Genomic DNA, 16136 nt, shown 5'->3' on the forward strand with positions numbered 1-16136 from the left:
ATGTGTATGGTATGAGTATCTTTGACTATATCGTTGACTATCACTGGATATAGAGCTACATAAGGGAGGGGGTAAATAGTAATTTTTATCCAATCCTGTTCAGGTCCTGTCCCCTCATATGGGGTGCGAAATGATGACTTAATCTCCCTCGGACAGTGTGTTCGGGTAAGGGGTTAGGTCGTCATTTCACGCTCTCATGTGAGGGGACAAGACGGTCCTGTTCGGGCAGCGAACATGAGATGATAACGATTTGGGTAAATATACCTTTGCTGGGTATTTTAGCGTTCACCTATGGCTCCATTTCGACGTAAAATACGCAGAAGTTTACAGTAGACACGGCTCACATTCAGATTTCAGATTGGTGAACTAGAGCACAAACATTAGAAATAAAAATTCAGTTGTTTCTTAATATGCTGGGACTCTATTTGGCTGCCACTATTTTGACTTCCCATGCATTTGAAAACATGTTTGAAAACATGATATTTGTTTTCCAAAAACGGATTCATTTTGAATCATACTAGTTATTTAAAAAATAAAAAAAAAATAAAACCAAGGTGCTTCTAGTTCTTGTCGGAAAAAAAAAAAAAAACCCCCCAGTTATTTCTTCATATTTTGGGGCCTTTTAAATATGAAAGAAAGAAGTGTTTCCCGAAAGATGTAGCTCAGTTAGCAAGGGTGCGTACCTAAATTGATATGCATCACAGAGTTCGACTGTTCGACTCCCCTTACCCCTTAGGGGCCAGCCTAACGGCTTCTATGGTTCTCATAGGTTCCAGTGCTGACGTGGTGCGTGTGTGTAGGGGCATATGCATGTGCCAGGAAACAATTCGGGCTGAAGGTGTGGACACCCTGGTTACCAAATAAAGAAGTGTTTATCTATTTCATGTTAACGCCTGTAATGCCCATGGAACAACATAACAAAGCATCTACAAGAGAAGTTTGTAAAGACGTGATGATTCAATGTCCCTCCTAAGATGCTGTTTCATGCCTTTTTCAGGGTATTAACAAGAATTGACAAAAAGTGATGAATCCAATTCCTATCCCAACTCATTAATCTTGAGCCTGTCACTACTTTTACACAGGGAAACAAAAATAGAGAGAATATGCAATTGTACTTGAAGCATTTTGACACTCAACATGCTTGGTGTTGTCACATGACCATCCAATGCTTGTAAGCTGATCCAATTAGTCAGCCTACCTCAGCTTCCTCAATGGTAAGGCTCGTCGAAATAGTTTCTCTGCCTCGCTTGCTTCCATTTTCAGTCCACTCAAAATCTCCATCTCTTCCTCATTCAGCCCTCTCAAAAAGTTCTCCTCATCCTGCTTGAGCTCCTTAAACCCTTCTGCCAACTTCTGAAGCAATGTCATCTCAGTCTTCTCTACCTTCTCCACCTCTTCTTCAATCTCTTCTACCTCCCTTACAAGTATCTTCTCTCCTTCTTCCACTGTCTTCTCCAATCTTGCTTCAAGAGGGGGTTCAGGCCCACAAGTGTTATCTGTCCTAATGAACTTGTTGAAGTCCCGTCCTACACTTTTAGCTGCTCTTTCTAGTTCAGGGATTATGCTGTCAGGTAAAACTGCACTTCTGGTGTACACAACAGCACCGCCATATCCGTCCCAAGCATCATTTCTACCTCGGTAGTATACAAATACGTAGTCGCCTGGTTTATTCTCAATCTTGGCTGACAGAATGTACCTGAAAAGGTCATAGAAGATGATCTGTAAAGTTCTCTGTAGCATATGTACATAGATGAGTAGTGCTTATAGAAGTGAAAATACATACAGTATATAGAGGTGTCGGTGCAAGTTTTGGTACCCAGCATCACAACAGATTCAATAGCTTCTGTATCATATCTAATTGGTTTCTTAAACTAGTAATATCTAGGCTAATGGTACAGGGTTTATTATCATATAAATTAACATTTTCTGAGCATGCTTCACAGAAACAAATGTGTTCCACTGACCATCAATCTGACATGTCTTAGGGAATGGCTGGCCCCAGGCCAAATTTCAAGTAGCAAATATTCATTAATTCAGATAGATCTTATATTTAATTGTTCGGAACCACTTAATGAATAAAAAATTCTCAATTTTCAAAACAGCCATAAAATACCAGAAGGCCAACAATTTCCTACTCAGCAATAAGGATCCCAAATTTTATCCTTTGATCTAAGCTAGCTATAGCTATCACTTAGTATCAAAAAAGGACAGAAAAAAACCGTTTGGAGTTATAGCTATAATTTGAACAGCCAGTTTGAATCAGGTAAGCCCTTTTGGTTCAATACAAATGATCCAAAAGAGGACTATTAACTGGGCAGAGTTCATAAGGGGCTGAAGGCTGATTGAAGATGAATAAAATCTGCCAGCTGACACTCAACTGATTATCTCCACAAACCAACGACTAGGGTTCAACTACATGAATCTTGTTGCACCTTTCCACTCTATCTACAGATGCATCTTTTGCCACATAATGAGCATTCTTTTGGTATAATGTATTCAATCATAAGTAATGCAGAATCGATCTCGAACCAGTGAAGCCAGCGAGAGATCATTGCAACAGGATCGCATATAGGGACAAACCATTACAGGATTTTCTAACATTTTTTTTTACATATGAAAGACGAAATAAAAGGTATATGACCTACAATCACCACTAGGCCTATGGGAAGGGCATAACCACTAATCCTAACCTACTGCTTCACCTAATAGGGCTGGAGCTGCATCACCACATTCCAAAGAAAAACATCACCACTGACCCAAAGAGGCAAAAGCCAAGTTTCTCAATCACTCAAAATCGTAGTTGCAGTTGGACCCAGTAAATTAAACCAAACCCAACACAACAAGCTCATCTTCTCTTCTTCCTGGAAATCTGTATCAATAAGCTTCCCTTATTTTATTACTGGTGATAAGAATTACTAATTTGTTGTAGAAATAATTAAATAGGTAACCACAAAATGTGCAGAATCAGAATCTTAGGATGCTTGGCAAATGCATGTCCTAGGCCAACACAAGCTCTGCATAAGTGCATATCTTCTGTGATTCTGCTTGTGATGAACCACTAAGAATTGATTTAATTCTAAATTTATTTTCCACACTTAGAAATTTTTTTTTTGAGTCATGTGGATCATGGTGCATCACCAATTCAAAAAATCCATGAAACAACTGTCGAGCTCAAAATTTTATGTTGTAGCGTAGATATGGTTCATTCTTTGAATTTTTATGTTGTAGTGTAGATAAAGCTCATAATTCTTCAAATTTTTATGTTGTAGTGCAGATACGATTTGTAATTCTTTGAGTTTAACAGAGTATGGTTCAAGAATACACCACAAGTAAAAAAGAAGATTACACTCATAGAAGTAAGTCAAATCTTAAATCTTACTAACAGATAGTAGCAGGAACATTCGTCTACATTTACCTATGGAAAAAAGATCTGCATCATAAGTCTACTCAAGGCCGCAAGCCAAATTGTAAGTTTGTAACTATCTGTTAAAGTGTCTAGGTTCATCGTATATGTCTAGATACATTGTGCACATGTTCCATATGTTAGGATAAGGATTGCGAGTAATCCTTAGCTAACAATTTATATTTGTAATCCCTTCTCCATCTAGAAATAAAATGGTGGCCTCCATCATTATTGACAAGCCAGGTGATCATCTCATATTTCAACTTGGTATCACAGCGGGCAACTTCTATGCCTAGGAAGTATCTACACCAACAACAACAACAACAACAAACTCAGCCTTATCCCAACTTAATGGGGTCGGCTACATGGATCCAAGCAAAACAAAGTACAAAAAACAGAGTTTTAACTATATATATATATTTAAAAATAAGAAAGGGGGAGAGATGAGAAAGGATAAGGACAAACAAATGAAAGATGGATAATAAATAGAAAAATGAAAGATAGTAAGGGGAAATAGGCATAGCTCAGCCCGTCAAGAGAAACTCAGCTAAATGGGGTCTGCAACATGGATCCTTGCCCTCCAATAGGCTCTGTCCGAGGTCATACTTGGGACAAGCCCTAGCCTTTGCATGTCTTTCCTCACCACTTCTCCTATGGTCATTTTAGGTCTGCCCCTAGCTCTTTTAGCTCCTTCAACAAAAAAAAAGGGCATACCCAGTGCACAAGGCTCCTGCGTTTAGCAGGGTCTGGGGAAGGTCATATGTACGCAGCCTTACCCCTGTTTCCAGGACTTGAACCCGTGACCAAGTGTTCAGCAAGTGAGCATTTGACCAACGCACCAAGCACGACCTTCAACCGGAATCATATCACATCTCCTTACTAGGGCGTCCTTCGGCCTCCATTGAATATGACCATACCACCTAAACGACTCTCTTGTAGTTTGTCAATGATCGGGGCTACCCTCAAGTCCAATTTAATATGTTCATTCCGTACTCTGTCCTTCCTTGTTTTCCCACACATCCATCTTAACATCCTCATCTTTGCTACACAAAGCTTATCAATATGACACTTCTTAACAGCCCAACATTCTGCCCCATACATCATGGCCGGTCGAACAACAGTTCTATAGAACTTTCCTTTAAGCTTTAATGGAATACGTCGGTCACATAGCACTCCGGACGCACCTCTCCATTTCATCCATCCTACTTTAATTCTTTGTGAAACATCGTCCTCTATGTCACCTTCTTTATTTATGATAGACCCCAGATATCTAAAATAGTCACTTTGCGGTTTCTCTCTTTCCTCAATTCGCACCATATCAGTATCCATCATATTGTGACTAAAATTACACATCATATACTCCATCTTCGTTCTACTAATCTGAAGGCCTCTTGTTTCTAAGGTTTCTCTCCATAGCTCTAACTTAGCGTTAATCCCTTATTTTGTCTCATCCACCAGAACGATATTATCGACGAAGAGCATACACCACAGGACCCCATCTTGAATGCTCTTGGTTAGTTTGTCCATGATAAGCGCAAATAGATCAGGGTTTAAGGCGGATCCCTGATGTAACCCACGTAATTGGGAATTCCTTGCCCTGACCTCCCACAGATCTTACACTAGTCACCACGCCCTCAAACATATCTTTAATTACCATCACATATTTACTCGATACTCCTCTCTTCACCAGAGTATGCTGGATTAGATCTCTAGGGACTCGGCCATAGGCTCTTTCCAGGTCAATGAAGACCATATGGAGATCCTTCTTACTATCTCTATACCTTTCCATGAGCCTCCTCAATAAGTAGATAGCTTCTGTTGTGGATCTACCTGGCATGAAGCTAATCTGGTTCACCAAGATATGAGTCTCTCTTCTAAAACGGGCTTCAATAACCTTCTCCCAAAGTTTCATAGTGTAACTCATTAGCTTTATGCTTCTATAGTTATTACAACTTTGGATATCACCTTTATTTTTGTAAATTGGGACTAAAATACTACAATGCTTCTTCTCCATTCATCTGGCATCCTCCTTGTGTTCATAATCCTGTTAAACAACTTGGTTAGCCAATAAACTCCACAACCTCCTAGGGTTTTCCACACTTCTATGGGAATCTCATATGGGCCTAAAGTCTTGCCAACTTTCCTCTTTCTTAATGCTTCCTTAACTTCAGCCACACTAACCTTTCTTACATAACTATGATGAGCGGTATCATGTTGAAGAGAGTAGAGTACTCATTCAGGTCATTCCGACTCGGCCCCTCTCCATTAAGTAGGTTACAGATATATTCATCCCATCTCTTCACAATGTCCTCATCCCTTACCAACACTCTTCCATCCTCGCCCTTAATACACCTCACCTGATCAAAATCTCTTCTCTTCCTTTCTCTCATCTTAGCTATCTTATAAATAGCTTTTGTGTTTAGGCTGATATAGTGGTCCTCAAATTTCTTCTCCCTAGCCATTCCCACAATCTTCTGAGCTTCGTTTCTGGCATCACAATACCTTTTTTAATCCTTCATTTCTTTAGTCCTTTGCCATGTCTTAAAACAATCTTTCTTGGTTTTAATGGCTACTTGGACCTCATCGTTCCACCACCACATCTCCCTAAGGGCTTGACGATTACCCTTTGCTTCCCTTAGCACATCTTTGGCCACCCTCTTAATACAAGTCATCAGCTCATTCCACATCACATTGGTGTCTCCCTCTAAGTCTCACTTTCCTTGTTTTACTACATTATCAGTAAATGTCCTACGGGACTCCCCTTTTAATCTCCACCACCTTATCTTAAGGTGCAAAGGTTCCCTCCTGCACTTCTGTGCACTAAGGCACAAATCCAAGACTAACAATCTATATTGGGTGGTGAGGCACTCCCCAAGGATAACCTTACAGTCCTCACACATCAATCTATCTGTCTTTCTAGTTAGGAAGAAATCTATTTGTTTGCGATGATTCCCACTTTAATAGGTAACTAAGTGCTCCTCTCTTTTTTCAAAGAAAGTGTTCACAATGGCAAGATCATAAGCTACCGCAAAGTCTAGGATTGAGGTCCCCTCGTCATTCCTCTCCCCAACCCCGAAACCACCATGGACACCTTAATAACCTCTATGATCGCTCCCAACATGTCCATTCAGGTCAGCTCCAAGAATAATCGATTCATCTTGGGCAAAACTCTGCATTAAATCATCCATGAGCTCCCAAAACTGACGTTTATTACTTTCATCCATTCCAATTTGGGGAGTATAAATGCAAACGATATTAACAATCTCTTTCTCCAACACTAGTTTGATGGATATAATCTTATCTCCCATTCTTTTGACCTCCACTACATCCTTCTTTAGATCTTTATACACTATTATGCCCACTTCGTTCCTATTACTTTGATCTCCCGAATACCAAAGTTTGAAGTCGTCCAACACCTTCGTTTTATTACCCTTCCATCTAGTCTCTTGGATACAAGCGATATTAATCCTTCGTCTCTGCATAACATCACGACTTTTGGTACACCAAAAGTTATGTCCTTCGGACTACATATCGCTGCGCTGGATTCGTGGTGATGCATTGTGAACGAAAGAGATGCTCATCATGGAATCCACTACCCTTAATTGGGGAATATCAAGTAGAGAGAATGTCTGTAATCGATCAGACTGGAATCTGGATCCCGATCCAGTGGTGTTTTTGTAAATTGTTTACAAAATTATTTTTATATTATCAAATATACTATTATTAATTTAAATGATGTTTGATTGCGTTTTTGGCGACCGATCATGATCACAAAATCTCTCATAAGGACATGTACAATGAATTGGGGTTTGGAAATATAAAATTCCATGCCTTATAGTTCATTATGAGATAATGTTCAGTGGAGGGTACTATGTGCAAATTAAAGGAGTTTAATTATGCACGACATTTATTGAGAAATAATAATAGGTTAATTATCTCTTTAATTATGGCAATAAGATATACTTTAATTAGATAAAATTGTCGGCCATAATAAGAAGAGATAAATTATCCCTTTTAGATTTTACCTCTTCCCACTATAGAAGCAAGATTGTGTCTGCAATATTTTGGAATCCTATCTATCACCAAAGTAGCAGGTTCAGTTTAGGAAACTGAAATTTGTGAAGCGTAAAGAGGCAACTACAGTTTTGGAAACTGACCGTTGCGCATCACCGAAGCCCTCCCCTAATAGGGTTTCACTATAAAAGACAGAGAGGGAGAGAGGTTGGACCGAAATTTCCAGCTTCCTCCCCCTGGCTGAACTCTTTCTCTCCTCTTGAGTGGTGAGGTGTATTTGGTGCTTAGGGATTTGGAACCCCAACTTTGGTGAAAGCTTTGCTTGTAATAGTGCGCTGGATTGAAGATTCAAAGTGTTGAATAGTTCAATCCTTTTCGTTGCTCAAGCGAGGAAGAACTATTATCTGGAGGAGGAACTTCAATTGCGGTTCTTGGGTAACCTAACGTTTCCCAAATCTATTCGTTAAGGTTTTCTCCAATTTGAATGCAAAGGTGTAGTACTCCATCCATATCCGCTGCGCAATCAGGTCCAATTCCAACAACACCAACTTGAGGGGGAGTGTTAAAGTGTTTAGGTTCATCATATATGTCTAGATACATTGTGCACATGTTCCGTATGTTAGGATAAGGATTGTGAGTCATCCTTAATTAACATTCTATATTTGTAATCCCTTCTCCATCTATAAATAAAGTGATGGCCTCTGTCATTATTGACAAGCCAAGTGATCCGCTCATATTTCAACTCTATCCAACCTATCAGATTCTCTTTCAGGTACAAGAAAACATATTAGGAAGGGATAGTTAAAATCAAAAGATAGTGCTGAACCAAAAAAAATAAAAAAAAATGAGCAGATGCAGATCTACAGTGTAGGAATGCATAGGGATGGGATGCAAAGATGGTTGATAAAAAAGAGGGATACCAATCATCTTGATAGTGAAGATACTCATTGTCATGATTATAAAGTATCCCAGGTTGTGATGGGTCCTGAACAAATCTCTGCACAGCTGATCTAGTGAAAAACCCACCATCCGGAGTCCGTATCCGCCATGATAAATTTCCCACAAGTTTGTTTGACTCCATATGAAACTCATGCAATTGGCAATCAAAGGCATCAAATGTTGGATTTAAACCACTCGTTATGTACCACTTCCCGCTGAAATCTCCAATGTTGAAGCTTTTAGCAAGAGAAGCAGGATCCGGAATGGGAAAATCACCAACATCAGATTTCTGAGGTACACATTTCTTGCGGGAGACTGCACATTCATTGAACTCATCCACAACTTTGTTCTCAAACAGGTCTCCACATTTAATCTGCAAGTGTAGAACGACTAAGAAATGGATCAAACTAAATCAGTGTCTCCATTATAAAATGATGGTCAAATGAATACAGACAAAGAAGGCCCAAATAACCTGGCATTCAGTCTCATCAGGTCGATTATTACATGTCTGTAGACATGCAACATTGGCTGCACAAGATGGATTTGCAATGCACTTGGCTAACTCCACCCTGAACAAGAGAAAAAGCTCCATAAACTTTAGAATGAAGTACCAAGGATTCATTTGTGTAGCAGAGACACTTTAAGACTAGTTAATATAAACTTCAATGCTAAATTTCCCTGTTATGGGTTTTGTCTTGAGATCTAACAGTATTGGAAAGCAACATTTCAAGTAGATGTTGTACTCTTAAGGGAAATTATTATTAACTCTGATTGTGTAAGCCACTTAAATACTCAAATTCTTAACAACCAACCAAAATTTGGTCTCTTTCTCTTATCATGAGTAATAAATTTATTATGAGAAGAAGACATAAGAAACTTTTAACTGCAAAGAATACCATATATAATGAAAAAGGATAAAATTAATTTTTGTAATGGTCTGGGAGACAAGGTCACAATCAACCTAAACAAGAATTGTTAACATGTGCGGTGCAGACCACCATTTGATTTTTCTTCTCCAGGACAATCTTTTTCTTGTTTCAAATGGAAATAAAAGGGGAGAAAATTGTAAAATCCAATCTACTAACCCCCAGACTCTTGCAGTAACGGATTTTCAATGGGGACCCGACAAATGTTGAATCCAGGGTAGAAACCTATACATGCACCACACAAGTAGCCATGCTGTTTATTTATCTTCTAATTATAAACATGAATTGGTTCTAAAATTGGATTCTCTCTCATTCTTTTGTTGTGCTAAATGACTAAAGAAACAACAAAAGGTGCATGAAAATCAACACAGGAAGATGTAAGAATTTGGAGTGAAGAGCTTCAGCAAGGTCTTAGAAATTTAAGCCTTGCACCCACAGGAGCAACGCTTCACACCCTTGTCTTAGAATGTAAGAGTATTTACAAAACAGAGTAAAATTTCTTGCCAACAATTTTTTGACAAGTATATTATACTTCAATAAGGCATGTTCAGGTCAGCATGCTACAACTGATGAAAGGTGGTGTAAAAGGAATCCAGTAGTCCTCGGTACAAAACTCATTGATACTCTTGCAACATTCTGCTGGATGGATTAACTACCTGCACTCTTTCAATAAACAAGCACATGTCTTGAGTGAATCAACAGCTTCTGCTGATGGAACAACCAAGAAAATGCATGTCATAACACTGGCTACTGCAATGACATGTGCTGTCCTCAACTTCTTCACAATGTTCAACATCATAGATGGAGATCTGATATCCTCTTCTATCTGACAAAAGCCTGACTAATGTTATTACAAATGAAGCCACCCTGTCAAAATAGGAAAAATGATATGCAACTACCTCAGAAAAGCATGTAGCCGTATCAATGCCAATTACCGAAGAAGTCTTGGATCTTCCACCTGAGGTTGAAGGAGAAGTTCTTGACACTATCTGGAAGAAACTTCTGTGAGAAGTTGCCAACTGGAAAGTTCTTGAGTGTCTATTACCAGACCATAGTTTCAGCTCAAGCACACCACGCTGATTCCAGGACCCTCTTCTGGAGAACCTTTCAGTGCATGAAGCTGCTGATTCGCTGCATGCAATAATAGTTTCATCACGGTAGAAACAGATTGGAGCTGTAGTGGCTGCCATTTTCAGTGGGTTGACTTCCAAATGCAACCTGAGAGTTATTTAAAATTAAAGGTACATGGAGATGATCTATGCATCAAAAGCTACTAATCAGGGAAAAAAAAGGCCTCAAGAGCTACTAATCAGGAAAAAAAAGCTTGAAGAGCTAATAGACCAAGAAAAGTTTTGGTGAATGCAAGTGAATTCATGGTTACTTTGCTTCTATACACAGGTAACAGAGATGGAAAATCCAATACCACACGAATTACTGTTTCTCTTCCTTTGTGACATCCCTTCTTTAATTCTGGCAGTTATATGGTTTTCTCTTTTATGTTATTTCCTGATTGTAGATATTACTTTGCATAAAAAAATTATTACAATTATTGTTTTAAGTTTGAATTTCAATTTCCAAACTTAGCAAACAGAATTATTTTAATTTTTTTCAGGATCTTATTAAAGGAGAATAGATCTACAGAAAACTTATGAATAAAACATCGAAACAGAAATTCCTACACATGCTATTCTTATGACTTTCTAAGGGTAATCCTTGCCCTGTTCCTGCATTAAAATCAATATTAACTTTGTCCACCCAACGGGTAGCTCAGTTGGCAAAGACCAACATCTCACAATAAGTGGTCATGAGTTCAACTCTCCTTCTATAGAAAGAGTGGGTTCGCCCATCCAACAAGATGATACGATACCAGGCCATATATATATTGTTGACAGATTGCCCATTACAATATGAAGACTAAAGTAATAACAGTAGTTTTTTTCTGACAGAAATCCCCAGCATTCAAAATTTTTTTTTTTTTTTGCAAGAAAATACACAGGCAAACTATCAAATTGCTTTTGAAACATACAATTGGTATTCCATGTCACAGAATAGCATGTGGAGCATAATTGAACTATTTGATTGAGGCCATGAAGCTGCTCATGATCCAGCTAGTTGAGCTATGCTTAGACCTTCTGGGTCAATTCTTAGGTAAATCAGTTGGCTCAAAGGGATTCCATGACTTGTAATGGTCCTTTACGTTTATAGGACTCAGTACGATGATATTTTTTGGGGATACACAAGATATAAACCATGTCGTCATGCATATCCTTAAAGAAATAATTGTTTCTTCCTTCAATGCACCCGAAAAAAAAAGTAAAAATGCTTCATATATTTTTCATGGTTACAAGAATCATGTAACATTCCGAGTCCAAGATGACTTCCTGATCATTTAGAAAGGCTAATTAGGTAGTCAATTCATTGAAAAGAGAGGTCACCAAGGTTATACTTTTCTAGAAGTGTCTTTTTCAAGAATTTAGTTGTTTTCATTTCGCAGTTCAAATAGGATCCATTAAAAAAAATAAAGAAAAGAAGAGAGAACGGGGCAGGGAGAGAAGCCAAATGGAAAGGATGTCGAATTTACAAGAATCATGATCACCAATTCATTCCATTGTCTTCTAAGTCTAATCCCAATTACCAGACGTAATGTCTGCAAATCCAGTTATGCCATTCCAGTATACCCGGGGCCAGATCTTCAAAAAACCAAAGTCAAGCTCCCAAACAAGTGCTCAAAGTATATCATCCACATTATGCCTAAGAAGAAAATATATGTAGTCCCCCATTGAAAAACTAGTTACTCAGTATAAGGCCCTTCTTTGTTTTTTTTTTTTTAATGTAACATACCCTTAATCTTCTCATACGCGACAACTAGGAATTTATGAGAAACACTGTTTAATCAAACCCATTCATCAAATAAATAAAATGCACGGAAACTATGTCATTCGTACCTCTCTATAGGAAGCTATGCAACAAATCGATAAGCATCCAACATCAACAGCTCAAAAGAGAAAGAGGAAGCTAGAGCTCTAATTCAGGAAAGACGAAAGAAATGAGAAGTAGAAAAAATCCAGATGCTAAAATCACGGATTCCCACTTCCCAGATAAAATACTTCAAGTTCCTTTTAATATGAAACACCGAGAAGATGTTTTTGGAAGAAAAACTTGTCGAGCTGATTGAAAACTGAGCAGAGTAAAGTGATGGAGACGAATCATACGATGGTTTTCATGGCAGGCACCAGCCAGAGAGTTAGTTAGGGGGAGAAGAAAAGTGAGTGAGATTTTAAAGGAACAAACGTGTGGGAAGGGAAGCGATTAACGAGTGAACTCGGATAAGACAACTTGTGGAGCTAAGGCTTCAAACGTAACGTATAGGCGTATAGCTTTGAATTTTACCGAAAATGGAAAACCAAAAAGGGAAATTTACGAAACATCCCCTGAAAATGGGGCGATACTTAGATCACCCCCTCATATTTGAAAATACTCAGATCACCCCCTCTACACTAACAGTGTTAGTCTACTGTTAATTATTATTGTAAAAAGACTATTTTAGCCTTGTACTAAAACTTTAGAATTAAATTTACAAGACTACCCTTTCCTTCATCTTCAACCTAAAATACCCCACCCTTTCCTCTCTGCAGAGGCGGCAACCTCTCTTCTCCCTCGTCGACTAGTAGCCCCCCACCCCTCCTCTGCTCTGCAACTGCGACCACAGATCCTCTTCCACCACCACCACCACCACCGCCAGCACCACCACCATCGTCGAACCCCATTTCCATCTTCTAACCCAGCTCCTCCATCCCTTTCTATCTCCCCCTTCTTCTTCTTCTTCCTCCTCTTGCAACCCCCTTCCTGCAACTCCGCCCCCATCCTGCTGCCAACGCAACCCCTTTCAAGAATAAAATTTGGGACTTGTATTTAAACCCTAGACAAATTACGACCATTCACTCAATAAACAACACATTGAAATAGATATCTCACCCAATCCACTAATCAACCCACCGACTTCTCACCCAATTTGGTCTTACCGAATCGGTGGAGCAGCTGATTTAGGCCAATGGATTGATCCGAATCCCTGGAACTTGATGATTCCTCTTTCCCCTATTGCACTTGCCACACCCTATTATTCATCTTGGAGAATCTAATGTTCATGTCCATCGATTCTTGAATCATCATTTCCTCCTCTTCTGTCTCTCCAAGGAACCTTACTCCCGCCGCGGCCAATTCTGGGTTTTGCAAGGATGTCGGAGAGAACAAACTAGGGTACCCATGTTCATGTCGTAGGCACTCTGTCTCACGGTTGGGGTGTGGGTCGTCTGGCTGTGAGAGGTGGAGCTCTCTCTCCTGTACATGGAGACACCACCGCCGCCTCCCTTGATGGTGGAGATGATGTAGTATGGCAGTGAGTGCAACTGATCTGAGGCATTGATCTATGGCTATGGACCATTAAATACAACCCACACACCCAACACAGACACTCACAAGAGTATAGCTCAATCGCTTGCAGGTCTCTGTTTCTCAAGTATATAGGTGCTCGTTCTGTTCATCCCCCAAAATATCTCTGTTCAAACTCCAACATTATCGTCACGATATCATTATTTCCCTTCTTACAGTGTGCAACGAAAATGGGGCATTTTATTGATTAAAGCAAATAGGGTTCAATGGAGGGGTTGTCAACATACAAGATTGAGCATCAAAATTTAGCCTGATTATCGTCAATGTTGGAGTTGTAAGTTTTACCATTTTGATCCATTCGTAATTTACCCTAAAATCAATGTCAGCTTAGGCTACTCTATCCATGGTCTTCACAATCGAGAACACGCTTTTCCTATAGGCCCTGCTCGTCTGCTAGAAGGTTCGCCGGATGAATTGAGTAGCCAATATCAGGGTCTGTTTGCTGTATCGAATGTGTTCATCCGGCTGTTCCAGTGGCTTTGTTGATTGATTAAGAAGGTTTTGAGGAGATGAATATGAGAAATAGAGGGTTTTGATCTATGGGGCTTTTTGAGGAGATGAATATGAGAAATAGAGGGTTTTGATTTTTGAAGAGATTAAGTTGCAGGTCATGTGAGGAAGAAGATGGATATTGGGGGTCAGACACTGTCAATTTCCGGCAATCCTTGCACCGCACAGCCACAGGAGCAGCAGGGAATGGCAACCATTAATTGCTACAGCTTTCGACGCCTAAACTCACGGCCATGGCTTCAGAAGGTCCGTTCATGTTCCTCTTCATCTGCGACAGCTTCCTGAAGAAAAAGATTAAACAGATCTAATAGTAGGCAGGTCATTGAGGAAGAAGATGGATATTGGGGTTTTTAGATTTAAGGGTAAAATAGTAACTCTACACTAGTCAAGGGTAGTTTACGGATTTAAATATATTTAACAGTGTAAAACTAACGGTAGGGACTAATGTGAGTATAGGGCTCTAATGTAGGGGGTGATTTGAGAATTTTCAAATAAGAGGGGATGATCCGAGTATCGGTCCATTTTCAAGGGGTGTTTCATAAATTTCCCAAAAACAAAACGTATAGAAACGGGGAAAGGGGGTGTGTATGACCGGATTTGGGTCCTCTGTAACGACATGGTATGTAACGTGTTCGGGCACGCAGCCCAACACAGGCGGGGGTGTTGGACTACGTGTCCAAACACTGTGGGCCGTTAGATGTGTGCTACACACCATATTGTGCTACAGAGGAGCCCAACACGTGTAAGACCATTCCATTCATTTCGGTGCATCAAGTCTAATGCTGAAGGATTGGAATCGGAATTGAATCGTTCAAAATGAATTGGGATCACATCACCCAATCCTGATTTTAGATAATATTTGTAAAACTTTTTTTTTTTTTTTTGAATTGACGATGAATCATATTTGATCTTTAATTTCGGCCATTGAATCCCAGAAATGGATTTCCTCCAGCTGTGCCATTAGGTGGAGGGTCCAGCCCCGTAAAATGACAGCAAAAACAAGGGTGGACTGATCATTTCATAGGTGGGTCCCACCTAACACCCCCCAGCCTTATTTTTTGGATTGTTTTCGAGCACTGGACCCTCCAGCTCCCGCCACGACTGGAGGAGAGCCAGCTGCATGAACCCCTCTTTTTATCAATAGATAACAATTAATGAAATTTAACCTCTTTTTTAGCAAGACCCCCCAAGTTTATTGAATCAAAGCCTCCAGAAACTTTTTACCAAAACAAAAAAGGCGGCCTCTAAAAACTCAATAGATTTTGTGAAATCATTGCCTTTTGTTTTCCTTTTCATGTTCCATGTCTAGGTTTCCCCGATCCAAATTCTTGAACCTTTATCAGATAGAAATATGTTAGACTCGGCATAACTCGGTTGGATTCAATATGCATATACGGAATGGGGGCATGTGTTAACCTTTTAAAAAAGTAAGGAGTACATAAAATTTCGGGTGTTTTGGTAATTACGTGATAACTCGGGAAGATACGAGAAAATTCCCCAAAATTTGATTGAAAATAGAAATCCAGTAGTTCCTCTACAAGGTGTACCACGGGATTTGACTAGGCTCAGAATTCTCCACATCGTAACAATGTACAGCACTGGAATTGGCTGCAATTTATTTCCGATAACCTATCCCCGATCTTAGCACAATGTAATTTCAGTCATTCTGTGAGATAAGAATCTCCACAGGATTTGCAAACAGTTGGGAAATGCTACCAAATTTGACAAGTCACAGGTGGGCTACTACAGAGGGCACATGTCTATACAATGGTTGAAGCAGCCATACCATACTGGAAAAATGCAACCATTTTTTCTGTAGATATAGGCTCCGTTTGGTTGCCTTCAAAACTGCTTGGGTGTTGCATCAACCAAAACAGCAATTCAGACATGATGCC

At 39.5% G+C, this 16136-nt stretch overlaps 1 protein-coding gene across 2 annotated transcripts; it reads right to left on the minus strand.

Moving 5' to 3' along the window:
* Positions 1-858: 858 nt before the first annotated feature.
* LOC122655509 (violaxanthin de-epoxidase, chloroplastic) lies at positions 859-12542 on the minus strand. 2 transcript variants are annotated; one of them, XM_043849699.1, is made up of 6 exons: positions 12228-12542; positions 10182-10500; positions 9939-10108; positions 8829-8925; positions 8338-8729; positions 859-1696 (listed from the first exon to the last, which is right to left on the minus strand). In XM_043849699.1, the coding sequence occupies exons 2-6, from the start codon at positions 10470-10472 to the stop codon at positions 1195-1197; spliced, it is 1452 nt and encodes a 483-aa protein (XP_043705634.1). In that variant the 5' UTR covers positions 10473-10500; positions 12228-12542; the 3' UTR covers positions 859-1194. The 2 variants fall into 2 exon arrangements, with proteins under 2 accessions (XP_043705634.1, XP_043705635.1); XM_043849700.1 differs by having other exon boundaries at positions 10182-10517.
* Positions 12543-16136: the final 3594 nt, after the last annotated feature.

The sequence above is a fragment of the Telopea speciosissima genome, chromosome 3 (genome assembly GCF_018873765.1).
Source record: "Telopea speciosissima isolate NSW1024214 ecotype Mountain lineage chromosome 3, Tspe_v1, whole genome shotgun sequence".
In the NCBI taxonomy this organism is placed as follows: domain Eukaryota; kingdom Viridiplantae; phylum Streptophyta; class Magnoliopsida; order Proteales; family Proteaceae; genus Telopea; species Telopea speciosissima.

Excerpts from the sequence above, each read along its gene's own strand:
- LOC122655509 (XM_043849699.1), bottom strand. The coding sequence starts at position 10,472 with ATGGCAGCCACTACAGCTCCAATCTGTTTCTACCGTGATGAAACTATT. Across the intron at positions 10,109-10,181 it reads CGGCTACATGCTTTTCTGAG|ATAGAAGAGGATATCAGATC; the intron begins GTAGTTGCATAT and ends GGCTTTTGTCAG. Across the intron at positions 8,926-9,938 it reads TGTTTATTGAAAGAGTGCAG|GGTGGAGTTAGCCAAGTGCA; the intron begins GTAGTTAATCCA and ends TCTCTTGTTCAG.